The sequence below is a fragment of the Drosophila montana genome, unplaced genomic scaffold (genome assembly GCF_035044405.1).
Source record: "Drosophila montana isolate Dmon_TW-CO22-7 unplaced genomic scaffold, ASM3504440v1 contig_2081_1, whole genome shotgun sequence".
Classification (NCBI taxonomy): Eukaryota; Metazoa; Arthropoda; class Insecta; order Diptera; family Drosophilidae; genus Drosophila; species Drosophila montana.
In genome coordinates, this window is record NW_026996991.1 from 1,896,603 (window position 1) to 1,910,699 (window position 14,097).

At 45.1% G+C, this 14,097-nt stretch overlaps 1 protein-coding gene across 5 annotated transcripts in view; it reads right to left on the bottom strand.

The window, feature by feature from the left end:
• Positions 1-2,357: 2,357 nt before the first annotated feature.
• sns (sticks and stones) overlaps positions 2,358-14,097 on the bottom strand; it is a 60,012-nt gene continuing 48,272 nt past the window's right edge. For 4 of the 5 annotated variants that reach the window (XM_064679922.1, XM_064679925.1, XM_064679920.1 and 1 more), the window contains 3 exons: positions 13,057-13,168; positions 8,799-9,004; positions 2,358-3,079 (listed from right to left, as the gene is read on the bottom strand). In XM_064679922.1, coding sequence (XP_064535992.1) covers positions 2,432-3,079; positions 8,799-9,004; positions 13,057-13,168 — 966 coding nt within the window. In that variant the 3' untranslated portion in view covers positions 2,358-2,431. The remainder of the gene's footprint in view (positions 3,080-8,798; positions 9,005-13,056; positions 13,169-14,097) is intronic. The other variant, XM_064679921.1, reaches the window with a different exon arrangement.

Genomic DNA, 14,097 nt, shown 5'->3' on the forward strand with positions numbered 1-14,097 from the left:
TCAATTTTCGTTGGTAAATAATCTGCATTCGTACACTCAGAGAAAAACAACTTACAAAGACCTAAAATGAATAGCAAAGAATTTATATATTGTTTTACTAAAATTTGCATAATTTATTTCGTTCTAAAGTTAAGTATTCTCAACAATTAAGAAATGTCTAACTTGGACGAATATGAAAATTGTTTGCGTTAAACAAAACAAGCTAGACTTTTTCTCTGAGTGTATATGTTGTACGTGCATAAAGAGAAGTATGTGCTGCTGGCCTCTTGTGGCATTAAGCTCCATTATAATTTTCCTTATTTTCCTGCTCATTTAACTTTTATCTCCGAACAGCAATCACAATTATTCAATAGCGGAAATCCCAGCGAAGACCTCACACAAAGCAGGGCCTGACGCAACAATGTGCGGGCGGGAGGAGAGGCTTGCAAGGAGCTGCAAGGCCTTTAAAATTGATAAACACATATATATATATAAATGTATCTGTATTGTGTGCAAGGATATGTGGCTTATCCTTAATTTTACTTTCTGTTTGGCAAAGCATTGCTTCGCTCCCTGCACTGCCTTTGTCTCAGGCTTTGGCTTTGTCTGTACGTTCGTTAATTTCGAATATATATATATATATATATATATATATATTTAATTTAATTCTTAATTACTTTCAGTCAGAGAAACATTCTGGCAGCAGCGACAAATGCTCATTTTTTATTGATGCTCAGATAGAGGCATGCAGTTGCGATTATCTGCGACTGCATTAGAGAGTGGCAGGGGGCGGGTGGGGAGTATAGAAGCAGGGTCTTGCTTTGGTAATTACAGCTCGATGAATATTAATTAACACACACCCACACACATACACATACACATACACATACATATATATATATATATATACAGAGCGAGATACGGCGCGGATATCTCCTTGGATATGTCTACTTTTGCCCTTGGAAAAAGGGTGGCATTTGCGGGGCGCTGGGCGTAGGGGTTGCGGGGTTCTACACTGCATTGATGCTACATAATAGAATTGTCATGATGTGCTCCAGCGCGGCCAGCAGCAGCAGCAGCAGCAACAGAAGTTAATGGCGTCCTCAAGATGAGGAGCATGTCACGCTCGCTGAGCTGCGACGAGCAGCAAATGTGCGGCGAGCACTTAAGACTGAGTCCGGATTGGGGGCGCGGTGGGGCGGGGTATCTGGGTTGGGGTATGGCAATGATACCTATAAGCACCCATAGATCGCAATCGGAGGCGGCAACAGAGCAATCGTAGCTGTGCGGAAGCCTTTGAATGTGCCAACTGCGGTGCCTGCACATAATGTGCCCGGGCATTGCTGGGCGTGGCATCAGCTGCTCCATTTTGTGCTTTGTGTTATTAGAGGAGCCGCATTCGGCTACCGGCACTGCCACTGCCACGAGCTATGCTTGTTTTGGTTATGCTCCGAGGGAGTCGCCCGTCTTCAATATGGCGCACTAACTTTCAGCAACAGTTCAAGGAGTTGGGGCCAACTAATCGCTCGCCGTAACCTGCCGCTGCTGCTGTCGCTGCTGCTGCTGCTGCTGTCAACTGTGTGTATTTTTTCTTTCGTTTATTTGCTTGCCACGCCCAGTGCGCCCGGCGCAATCACGTGCCCATCGACTTGAGGCCTGAGCACGCCCCGGGGAGCTGTCAAACGGCTGCGCGGCTGTTGTCTTCGTTCCGCTGAACTAATTTCAAAAATTTTGACCGCTTCCTGCCCCGCTTCCCCCCGGAGCCACCCGCTCAAAGTTTTTCGCTATAGCTGTTGTTATTGCTGCAAGCAGCAATCGGCGAAGCGACTGACGAACCGACCGCCTGTCCAGTCTCTTGGCAATGAGATCTCTGGGCTGGTTATCTGAATAAACACAGTCCAATGTTTTATGGGGAGGGAGTTTCGTTTTAAAAATTAACATAAACTAATTCTGTAGCTGATTTGAATAAGGTAATGGGGCACTCGTTGTTCTCATACCCTGTAGCCTTTCCACTGTGGGGTGGCTAATGTGTGTAACAGGCAGAAAAAAAAACTTCAAGCCCTATAGCGTAGCTTCTACTTTCTTATCTCATATCACAAACAAACTGATATCGCAACCCATTTGAATAATATCGATAAATATCGATTGTATGTATACCTCCCCCGCCACTCTTCGTATGCAGGGTATTTGGTAATTGCCTACAGTACACGTCTAGGATACATTCATACAGACTTCACGCTGAAGAGAGGGAAAGCTTCTAAACTAGCTACGAGTCGAGTGGAGTACATTTAGTTATATATATGTATATGTGAAGATGATGCAAGAAGTTACCTCGTTCAATGGGCCGAAAGACAGACAGACAGACAGACTGACCTGGCATCTTCTGTCTCCCCGTCTGGGGGCTGGCTGCTCAGTACCGGGTTTCAGTGCTGGCCCCAGTCTCTGCCTATAGCTATACGAGATGTCCGTCCGCATCTGTGTAGGCTACCGGCACGCCGCCGGCTCCGCTCGCATTGAAGCTGCTCAGCGAGGCGGGGTCGTAGGTGGCGCTGGTTGTCATCAGCAAGTTGTTGCCCAGCGCCGCGCTGGTCACGGGCAGATTCAGTATTTGGAGGCTGCCAACGGTCGCAGAGACGGGCACGCCCACCAGGCTGGCGTTAAGCAGCTGCTGCTGATGTTGTTGCTGCTGCTGTTGCTGCTGCTTGTTGCGATTAGGATCCTTGAGGATGCCGTGCGGCTGGCGAGGCAGCGTGGCCGTTGTCAATGGCAGGGCCGTCGTCATGCTGCCATTGAGCGTGGTGCTAGTTGTCAGCGTTGTCGCGCTGAGATTGACCGGATGCAGGTCGTGCATGATTTGCATGGATGGCGTGCCGCCGGCTGAGGTGTGATGCGTAACATCGGGTGGCGGCACGCCCACAACGCCGCGCAATATGCCGCGGCGCAATGTGCCCGAACCGCCCACGGCGCTGCCATTGCCCATGAGCGTGGCGCCTCCATTGCTCGCCAGCAGCGCCGCCTGCGAGGTCACCGTAATGGGCATCGGCTGCAGATGCGCCAGCGGCAGCGGCGGCCCACTGAAGTCCAGCGTTGCCGGGTATTCCTGAAACGAATAGAGTAGCAAAGAAGTCGGCAATTAGAAAAAGTTTCACATAGTAACTGCCACTGCCCTGGCTTAGGCCTGAGCCATAATTATGCATAGCTTTCGCTCTGGCTTTAAGACGAATTTCGGTCTCAGTTTCCGTTTCGTCAAAAGTTTTCTCATTTGTGAAGAAAGTGGGCTGTGAACCCAAGCCCAGCCTTTGTTATGCCTGCGTCTTACTCAACAAGACTCCTTTGCCTTCCTACCTCATAGGGCTAAAGAGAAGTTATAGCTGTGAAAATGATAGTCCTATTTTGCTCTGGAGGCGGCACAAGTTACGAACCCTAAACTTTATTTGTATTATTCTATGAAGCGATTAAAAAAGAGAATATAGTTTTAACGTGGAAAAACAGACGAGGTGTGATCCGAACTCTGCAGTTTTCAAGTGAAATCAACGCGAACCTTTGCTGCGTTCTCTTTAAATTGGGAATTTATCTTTATTCTATCTGTCAGTTTTGTTGAGAAAGGACTGCCCGTCAGGAGTAACAATGTGATAATTGTAAATTGTGCGTTGGTTCGTTTGAAATGTCGCTACACGAATTGCAAACGTATTTGAACCCCCATTTTGGCGTTTTCTTGCAGCTTTTTGTTGCAATTGCTGTGCATTGAATATGTGTGACTACATGTATAAAAGTTGTGGACAAGTTGCAAGTGCAAGTTGCAAGTTGGTAAAAAATGTGCTGCATTTTTCGTTGGCTGTGCTGCTAGTTGCCTTAGTTGGAAATATTATCTTCTACTTCGATTGACATGACACTTTGTGTCAGTTTGGAAATTGTTTCGCATGCTGGGGTCCAGTTGGATCCGCGCAAAAGTATTTCCAGTAGTTAGACCGAAGTTTAACGCCCGGCACAAGGCACACGGAAAAGGAGCTGTGTTAACTTTTAAGTTGCCTGCTAAGAAAAACTTCAACTTGGGCGGTGACTTGCGTGCCTAATTGGAATATTGGAGACTGAAAAAAAGACAGCAGCAGACTCTAAAGAATTGTTCTCTTTCTACCTCCTTTTTTTTAATCGAGAACAAATTATGTAAGGAATATGGGGCTGTGGCACATAAAGATGTATCGGGGCATATACACACACACACACACACCGTGCCTGGCCCTGATTAACAGCGAAACTCTGAAGGCCTGGTAGTTTAGCCTAAAAGGACTTGAGTATACCAAGGCGGACATTTTGTATCAGTTTACAAAGTTAAATTGTCTTTAACGAAAACTTCGAGCTGAGCTTCGGGTGTTGGCCAGGCCTGAGGCAGAGGCAGAGGCAGAGGCAGAGCGCCAGCAATTTGTTGCACTAGCTGAATCAGCATAGGCGGCGGTAAAGGGGTTTCTCTATAAAACTTTGGCGGCTTGTGCCACTTAAAGGTCTTTGTTGTGTGTGGCAACTCGCGTGCGCTAATTCTGCTGGACGGGTTGGGTTGGCCGGCTCATTATTGTCGTTATTGTTAAAGTTAAAGCCAACGAGCGGCAAGGAGTTCATTTTGCGTAAATAGAATATCAAATGTATATGACTGCGCACCCCAAGGACTACGTAACCGAGGCGCTGCCACTTTTAGAGCCATCAAACTTTACACATTAAAACCGGCGAACGCGGCAGGCGCCAGGGCTACGCGCCGTGCCTGCACTGAAATTAAATTATGGACACTACTGTGAGTGTATTTGGTTATTTATTTAATCGACAACAGCTCTGGTCTGTGTGGGCCTTGAATTTTAAACACGACATACCATACAGTGCGTATGCGGTATATACGAGAAGCTGACTTTCGACCGGCTGTCTCCGACAGGCCAGACACGACTCGAAAAGATTCCAGCTAAGTGAGACAATGCCAAGTGCCCGAAGCCCGCACAAAACTAATTGAATTTCAAACTCTGCAAAACTCGCTAACAAAGTGAGCCATAGTTAAGTTGGACGACGCCACTCAGCACATGCACGTAGCTGCTCCCAGATAGCGCTGGAATCCAGTCCAGAACCAGAACCCAGTCCCGGTCCCGGTCCTGCCAGCTCACGTCGCCCACGCCCAGCTCGGACATGTGTGTGCCGCATATCTAAATGGGACAGCAGCTCTCAGCCAGCATTTAACTTATCAACTAGAGTTGGGCAGGGGCGAGATGTGGCCCAAACTTTATTTTTTGTTGCTCTTGTTTTTGTTGCTCTTGTTGTCGTCGTCAAATGGACATGCAGAACGCAATTGGCAATAAAATACAAATTGCCGCTTAAATAGTTACATGTGGGCCCATGCCATCCAAACACGAACCTGGGCGTTGGCCAAAACTGGCATACGTATGTATACCCTGGACTTTAATAAGCAATGCTTGTATTCAAACCACACCGTTTTGAGCCTAAAATTTTATAGTTTTTTTTTTACCTAAGTTTAATTGGGGTAGAGTACAATTTTTTTTCCTTGGAATGGTGTCATTTCAAACCTAACATTTCTATTGCCTGACCTTTTAGTGGACAACTTTCGTGTTTACAATTTGAAATAAACAAAGCTAAAATTGTATAAACTTAAAATTGAATTGTTTCATTCGAAATGGCAGAAAATAAAAATGCTGCAAGGCTCGAGGCAAAAACTGGGTTTAGGTGCAAAGCTAGTTTAACAAGACTTTCGAGCCGTTAACCGAATCATTGGCTATTTTTGTTTTGGGTCTGTTGCCGGCGTGTTTGCTGGCATTAAAAACAAATTCAACACTTTTAATAAGCCGCACTGTCCTCGTATATTACGTATGCGCCGCGTGGGCCACTTGGGCCAATCCAATGGCCACGCTTTGCCTGTCACTGCAAACAGGAGCATCGTGTGAATGTGAGTGAATCTTTTTTGTTTGCAGTCAGGCATGCGATTGAAATTTAATTTGATTTACTACTATAAATTGTTTTTATTCATTTAGTTTTGTTTGAGGCGGTTAGAGGGAGGGGGGGGGGGGGGGGACGACGACGACAGAGGATCTGCGCAGACATCTGTGCACCGAAAAGTAATTTAGTGCTAGGGAAAATGTTTTAGAAAAACCGCAGCTGATACAAATGTTGTGCCTCTTCCTCTTCCTCTCTCTCTCTCTCTCTAGTCTCTCTCTCTGTCTCTGTCTCTCTTTCTGGCTGATTTGTTGCCGCATGCCGAGTGCTCTATATATTTTGTAATTTTTCTAATGATGTTTATCAAATAATTCAATTTGGCTTCACAATAAACATTTCTTATGTGTGGCAGAAAAGGCTCGCACGAGCATGTCCACACACAGTCACACACAAGAGGACCCTCACACACACACCCACAATGCCATTGTTGGCCAACTAAACCGAAATTGAATTTTTCTCCCTCGTTGACTAAAAACCGCAAACAAAAGGTTTTGTGTCCCATGCTGAATGACTAACATGTGCAATGGCGCAGCGCGTGGGCCGCAGGCGGCACAGGGGGCATCGAAAGCCTGCAGCTGTCCTCGGCACTCTGATATGGCTAGTGATATCTCCACTGGGCGACTCTTCATCATTTAACTGTTATCCAGAGTAAACAAACGCGCGTTGCCGGGACTTGAATTGGAATTGAGTAACTGGCCAAATCGCATAAAGCATAAAAGCCCATAAAAATGGTCAGCAGCTAGCATAAATATTATTACATTAGCCGCCATTAGGAGTGTGTCTCTGTGTGCGTGTGTGCGTCCCTTGCAGCTGGCGACATCCCTTTGGGGATCCACAAGAGTTGGCTGCTAACTGCATTTCGTTCGTATCTAATTTATACAATTATTGGCCTGGCAGCGCCATAAAATGCTAGCTGACAGTCGACAGCTGTGGGTGGCCGGGCGATGGCAATGCCAGGACAGGGGGACACGAGTGTCAGCCGCATTGAGTGTCGTCTTAACTTGTCACATTTACACCCCTTTAGCAGCAGCAGTCGACAGCGGCAGCAGTGATAAAAAGAAACAAGTAAGATTGCTCTAGTCCGGAGTATATGACTAGCAAATACCCTGAGCATTGCGTCCAGTTTCTTTTAAAAACATTTAAAAGCTTATTTCAATACACGTATAAACAAAAAAAACACGCATATGCACTCGAAAGCAAGCCGTTTATGTGTCTGCTGCGCGTCTTCTTTCCTGATTTATAATTAACTTTCAAGGTTTATTGCCTGATCCTTATAAACTTTGAGTGTATATGCCAACAGACAGACAGGCGACATGCTAGATCGGCTCAGTTCGTCCTCCTGATCAAGAATATGTTCACACCGTGGGGTCGAAGATGCCTTCTTCTGTCTGTTGCATACATTTACTCAAAACCATTATACCCCTTTTAGCCATTTTCAATGGGTTTAGCGAATAAAATATACATATACACATATCCTCACCTAAAAAAAGAACGATAGCAATAAATTTGGAAAATTGATTTTCCCATGTTTATTGTGAATTTGTGGAATTTATATTGGGTTAGCCTAATGCGACACGAAGACACTGCTCTCTGGCATTTTTTTGTGCCAGTCGAGCCCGGTCAGAAGATCAATGCTGGCTGTGGCATGCCACAAAATCTGGCAAAAGTTTGAAATAAGGCATGCCGCATACATATTTGAAATGAAAATCATGCCCCGGTCGAGAAGGTTGGGCGGCAGCTCTTTATGAGTGATGCGGCGCAAAACTTTGTTGCATGTAATGAAGCGAGGCACATACAACAAGAGGGAGCAACATGGCACAAGACAGCACATGGGATAAATTGTAAGTTACAATACGCGGAGGTTGTCTGTCCTCAGAAACGTCGTTCTTGCTGCTTCACACGCTGCGTATGCGTAATATTAAATTGTTGTCTTGAGAAAATAATGTTTACTTTTGCAAGTACAAACAGCAGCAGCACAAGCAACAACAATGACAACAAAGCAAATGCAGCATCCAACTTGCCAGCTTCGCCAATATTACAGCTGCCCCCCCCACCGCCTTCATCTTATGTACCCCTCCTGCTGCCTGCAGCTTAATGCTTTTGAGTTTGTCATTTGTCTTTACAGCGTTGCATGCGGCACGCGGATTATAAAAGTCGAACCGAGTTAACTGGCAGCCATTCTGCTGCAGCGCACATTGGCAGCTGCCAGCTGCCACATGGCAGTTGGCTGCCGCCCCGCAAGCCTGATCGTATATACAGATATATATACATGTGCATATATGTAGATAGATGTGCTAGCATATATAGTACACTTGGAGAAATAATCAATAGTTTTAGATCAAATTTGCTGACCGAGTTCAGCTTAGAGAAAACTCGATTTAATACTCAAAATTCCTAATCACAAGTTTCGTATACTCATTTTAGGCATATACAAGAAATTAAATTTCAAGAATCCAAACTGTATGAATCCCATGTCCTTCTAACTAGACTACATAACTTGCTTTTTCTCTAAGTGTATGTATAAGTATATGTGCATTGCCGGTCACAGAGCGATGCAAATGGAGTGGGATTTGCCTAGGGCTGACTGGCGGGTAGGGTGTGTGTGTGTGTGTGTGCGTTGTCCGGGCAACGTGCATAAAACTCCAACTAATTGCGCGAACTAATCCTTGGCCGTGACTAGCCATAAGCGGTGCAGCGGGTAGCGATATTAAGGATCAAGGCGGGCAATTAACATTGCATTGCAGCTGCATCTAATCCCGGCGAGTCTTAAAGAATCGCCGAGGCGTGACGCGGCAAGTTTGACGGAGATAAGGACGAAAACTCGCAGTTCTACTCACCATTGGCGGATACGACAAATATCTGTCGCTGTTCATGTTGTAGTAGGAGCCATCCGTTGGCGGTGCTGGCGAAGGGGACGGAATATAGACGCCCTTGCTGATGAGCATCTGATCGTCGCGCGTCATGTGGCCAGCGGCGGCGGCGGCGGCAATAGCGGCCGCGTGCCCGTTGTTATGCCGCGGATGTGGTAGCGTGCAGGCGTTGACTGCAAGTGGAGAGATAGCGGTTAATTAGTATCGTGTAAGGTCAGCGGGTCACAGGTCACAGATCACCCAGTTAGCTAGCTAGCGGGAACTTTGACCTTTGCATGAATTGAATTGAATTTTTAATGGTTGGCCCGACTGTTTCCGTTGCCAAGGCCCGTTCCATTAATGTTGTTGTTGTTGTTGCAACAACTAAAGCGCTTGCCAGCCCAACTAAAGCCTGGCCAGCAGCACAATTTCAATTTGGGTGCTGCAAATGACACATTTACAGGGGCATTTGAAAAAACCAAAAGGCACAGACTTTGCCTGAAAGGGACACACACTCGTACACACACACACCACATTGAGCACTGGAAATGCACACACGTAGCCTCCATTCGGCATTGAGCTTCCCTTTTGGCAGGCATGCGTGGCGCACCCACGTAGGTGCAACATTTTGCTGCTTTCTGGTTCATTTGGTGTGCAAACGTTTGGAAGTGAATAAAACGAGTGCCATTAATTGCAACGAATGGCCGGGACAGGTGATAAGAGGCAGGTGTTGCGGCGATAAGCCCAATGGGCAAATCGTTTCGATACACTTGCAACAAAGCCGGTTGCCCCAAAGCGTTAAAGTTGCGACGCCGATTGCATAGTATTTATGGCATCTACTTATGATAAGACAAATTGTCTGGTATTTGGTGCTGCCACAATCACACATGCACAGGACCCTCCCCCCCCCCCCCCCCCCCTCCAAACAGCCCACATTCACAGCGCTTTAACCACTCAAAACTCGCCGAGTTCCAACAAGGCTGTCATTCGAAAAGGCGTGAAAGCCACAAACGTAACAAATTTGTAATTTTGTAAAATAGACTTAGACAAAGAGCCACACACGCATACACATCGATACACACCCACACACACACACACACACGCACACCTACTAGAGTATACAAACGTGTAGCTCAAGTGCCAGCAACGCTCGAATGTAGGCAACAATAATTTTGTTAAGAAACTTGAGGAAGCTGCGGCTGTGGGAACAATCTACTCGAAGTAAGAACACGGAGACAAATCGAAGACGCCCGGGAGCCTGCCACACGCCGTAAAGGAAATGAAGCTCGAGCAGATGGAGAGGGAGCAGGAGCAGAAGCAGGAGCGGGAGATGGAGCTGTGGCTGACCTGCTTACGGGCTCCCATGTTCATTTTGTGGCCTGTTTACTTTGCATATGCGTATTGAGTATGCGTGTATAGTACAACATGGCGTAGGCTGGGGTGCACCTTCTAAAGGTGGGGAGGGGGGAGAAGGGGGAGGTGGTGTGTCCTCATGAATTATTGATTTTTCGATCAGCAGCAGCAGCAGAAGTCTTTGCCAGTTACAGCTAAATCAAAATCGGAGCACCGGCAAAACAAAAAAATCATTACTGTACATATACTTATAATGTGTGTAATTGGCCAGATCCTTGCAAGTAAACTATGCACGCTCACACACATTCATACATCTGCCCATATGTACATCTATAAGCCTTATCCACCCAGGTGGCATTCATTTCATATTAATAGCTTTGTTGAAAGGGAATTATTTTGTCGAAAGCATTGCGCTTGGTAAATAAAAACAAAGTAAGTAAGTTGCCTACGGATCGCCGAAGATTGAATACCCTTGCAGACATTTGTGTATGTGCATGTGGTTGTTAAAAAGATTTTGTTCAAGCTGTGGTGGAACATTTTTGAAAAACGATTTTGAACGATTCCTCCTATAGGATCTATTTATAATATTAGTGTAAGGCCAATAAGATTGGCCACTGTTAAGGAGCATGGTAGAATAAGTAACTGACAAGTCAAATTAACATATCATAGAAGACTAAAAAGTTTTGATTTTAAAAACTCATTTCTGGACCCATTCTTTCTAAGGCATTTATATCATATATATCGTTCCGATGCAGCTGACATAGGCATATGCACAGTCTGTATATTCGCCTTATATATATTTTGAAAGAGTATACAAAAAATATTTTATATATATTTATCCCTGGTCGGTTCTAAGCCGGCCAAGGCTATGGAAACTTGCTCAAAACCTGACTTTTCATTAAATTTTTTTTTTTTTTTTTTTTGTTGTCGCATATTTGCACATTCGTAGTTCGGAAAATCGCCCGTAGATGGCCGGGGGCTTTTCCATGCGGCTGCTCATTAACAGGGTGGCGCGTTCTATGGTATCTCATTAAAAATGCGCTTCACAGTTTGCTTTTGGCTTAAATGCAATGGAGGGGGATGCGAGGACGAGTTGTGTTCATCTATTATTTGATCTCAACTCAGCCAGCAGCAGGTGGCGACAACTAACAGCAAGACAGATGTATTTAGTATGTACGCTCGCATGTATGCATGTACATATATGTACATTTGTATATATGTATGTATTCCGGCTCTGCCTCTGCCCCATGGCGCATTTTCGCCTGGGGCGCTTGTTTGAGCTTCAGCTTCCGGCAAGCATTTTAATTTTTATGCCACGAGGCATTTTTGTTTAACATTTTTTTCTTTCATTCCTTGTCGCTTGTCTTTGTGTTCGTGCTCGTGTTCGTGTTTTTGTGTGGCTTTTCTTATTGTTGTTGTTTGTGTTTTATGTGTTCCTTTTTTATTTTTTACCACGCAGCCGTATACATAATTACTCGCCATCTCCGTTTATCTGTGGCAAAGTCCTTGTCCCGGCGTCAAGCGCTATCAAATATTGTTGGTCTTCTAATACCCTAACAAAGGGAATTTAAATTTGAACACGAAACGTGTAACGCATATTACCCGACCACCTAAAGTATTTACTAATAAAAAAAAACGGCGCTTATAATTCTCAACAAGTTTAGGCTTCCAAAGAGGAACAACGTGTTTGCAGTTCTTAAGTCGATAAAAAAAGTATCTTGACAATAGAACGGGGAGATTCTATAGAATATCTATACAATTAGCAGGAAGTACATATGTATATATATATTTGGTATGAAAAAGGCACTTTTGAGGATCAAAGGATATGCGACATATCCGCTGTCTGCAAGGGTATTTTGTGTTCGGCAATCGGAAGTTTATTGTTTTTTCTTGTTCTTCTTCTTCTTATTTGAGCTGTTGTTGTTGTAGTGGCTGCCACTTTTGAAGTATGCTCCACTTGGCGCCTTCACTTGCCAAATTCGTTGACATAAGGTAATTGTATTTTATTTCCAGCGCAGGCACGGCGGAGAATTGACAAGGAGACATGGGCACACCGGCGAGAAGAGGAAGAGGAAGAGAAGAAGCGAAGAGAAGCGAGCAAAAGTTTGAAGCTAATGTATTTTTATTATTTTTGCGCTTTGCATTTGAAATGCAGTTGCGATGCTTTCAGCAATGTCTCAAATGTTATTATAATACGACTATTGTTTTTCCCTTCTGCTTCTTCTTCTTCGTCTTTTACTCAGACATGCTGAGCATATTCCCCTCTCTAGTGGGGGGCATTAATATTATTATTATTCTTTCATTTTGATGCGCCTTGATAAACGATATTCTTAAATTCAGACGCACTCTTAAATTAGCGCAGGGCCCGGAACGTGATTTGGTTTCTAGTGCTGAACTCAGCCGGAGGCAGCACACATTTGCACGCACACACTTGCACGCACACACACACACGCATACACACTCATGAGTCAATTGAAAATCAAGACTGGCAAAAACTTTGCTGCTCAATTACAATTAAGATGGAGATGTTGCACTCAAATTGAATTTTCAGCTGGCGCGTACTTAGTTGCTCTGTGGATTTTGCCGATATCCGTTTTTACATCGCTTTTATTTTTATTTTTAGCTTTGATTGCAATCATGGCATAAAAAAATCAGCCAACAACTGCAGCAGGGCAGGGGGTCTGCCGCTGGAAGACTGGGCCAGAACGGACGTTGACGTGCTGACAGCGCGTGCAACTCTGAACTTGGTTTGTTGTTTTGGTCAAAAGTTAATTATCTAAAATGCTTTTTATGTGCTCTTCTCCTTCTCTTTCTCTCTTGTTTTTTTTTTGATTTGCAATCTGGACATTCATTATGCTGCAGCTGATATCTGGTCAGCTGGATCTTGACTTACCCATATTATTTGGATATAATGCTGGCAGTGTGCCATCCTTTTGGTATCTGGGTGGTGGCATGTCCGTGCTCTCAACTAGATATGTCGATGCCGCCTTCTTGCGTGATTCGTCCTGCATGGAGAAAAAAGAGCGACACGAAAACAATCAATGAAAATGCAATCGCCAGGACTTTTGCCTGCCCCCTGACCACAGCTCTGATTCAAACTCTGACACCTGATCCTTTAGCTGCACCTTGGTAATTACGTTCTACTTAAGCTTTTGTTTCGGGAGGCGTTGAAAGTCATTTGCGCGCAATTGACAGCGGCAATGACAGCGACGACATCGACGACACCTTCTCGGAGGGGTGCACGCTGCGTATACGCAACGTTGATTTATGGCACGCCCCGTAGGCAGGCAGACTGTTAACAGTCAACATTAGGCAGCAGTTTTTGTGGTTTACTGCGCCACAGCAAGATTACGCGGGTAATAAATGATTTTAATAATTTGAAACGATTTGTTTGCCGTTGTCCCCGCTCGCTTGGGTTGTGTTTGGGTTCGGTTTGGTTTTTGGACTCGCGCTCATCATTATCATCAGCAGGGCGTAATTAATCATGACGTCTTAGCCGGCTGCTGCTTCCGGCTAGCTGACTGGTTGCCAGCCAGTTCCGGCGACCTCGATGTCAACAGTCCCAAGCCCGAACCCAGTTCCGGCCTTGAGTTGTAATTTCAAGCGCCTGGCAATAACTTAAGGCAGCCCATAATTTTTTAACGCAGTGCCTGCCTAAATGCTGGCCACAGTTCCTCAGCTCCAGCATCAGACGACATTTTTGCCCATTGTACTCTCATTCGCGTTCACAAATTGCATATTCATGCAAAAAAAATCCAAATAAAAATGCTGCAATGGGGTTTAACCAACTGGGAGCAACGCTCCATCAGACAGCTATAAAGCACTCTTGTTTCAAAAATAATATTTTCTAGATCTGAGTGTACTCTACGAGATGGTGTCCCTAACTTCTGTATGCTCCAAAAAAGTGTGGTAAAATCTACTCTAGAAGCTTTCG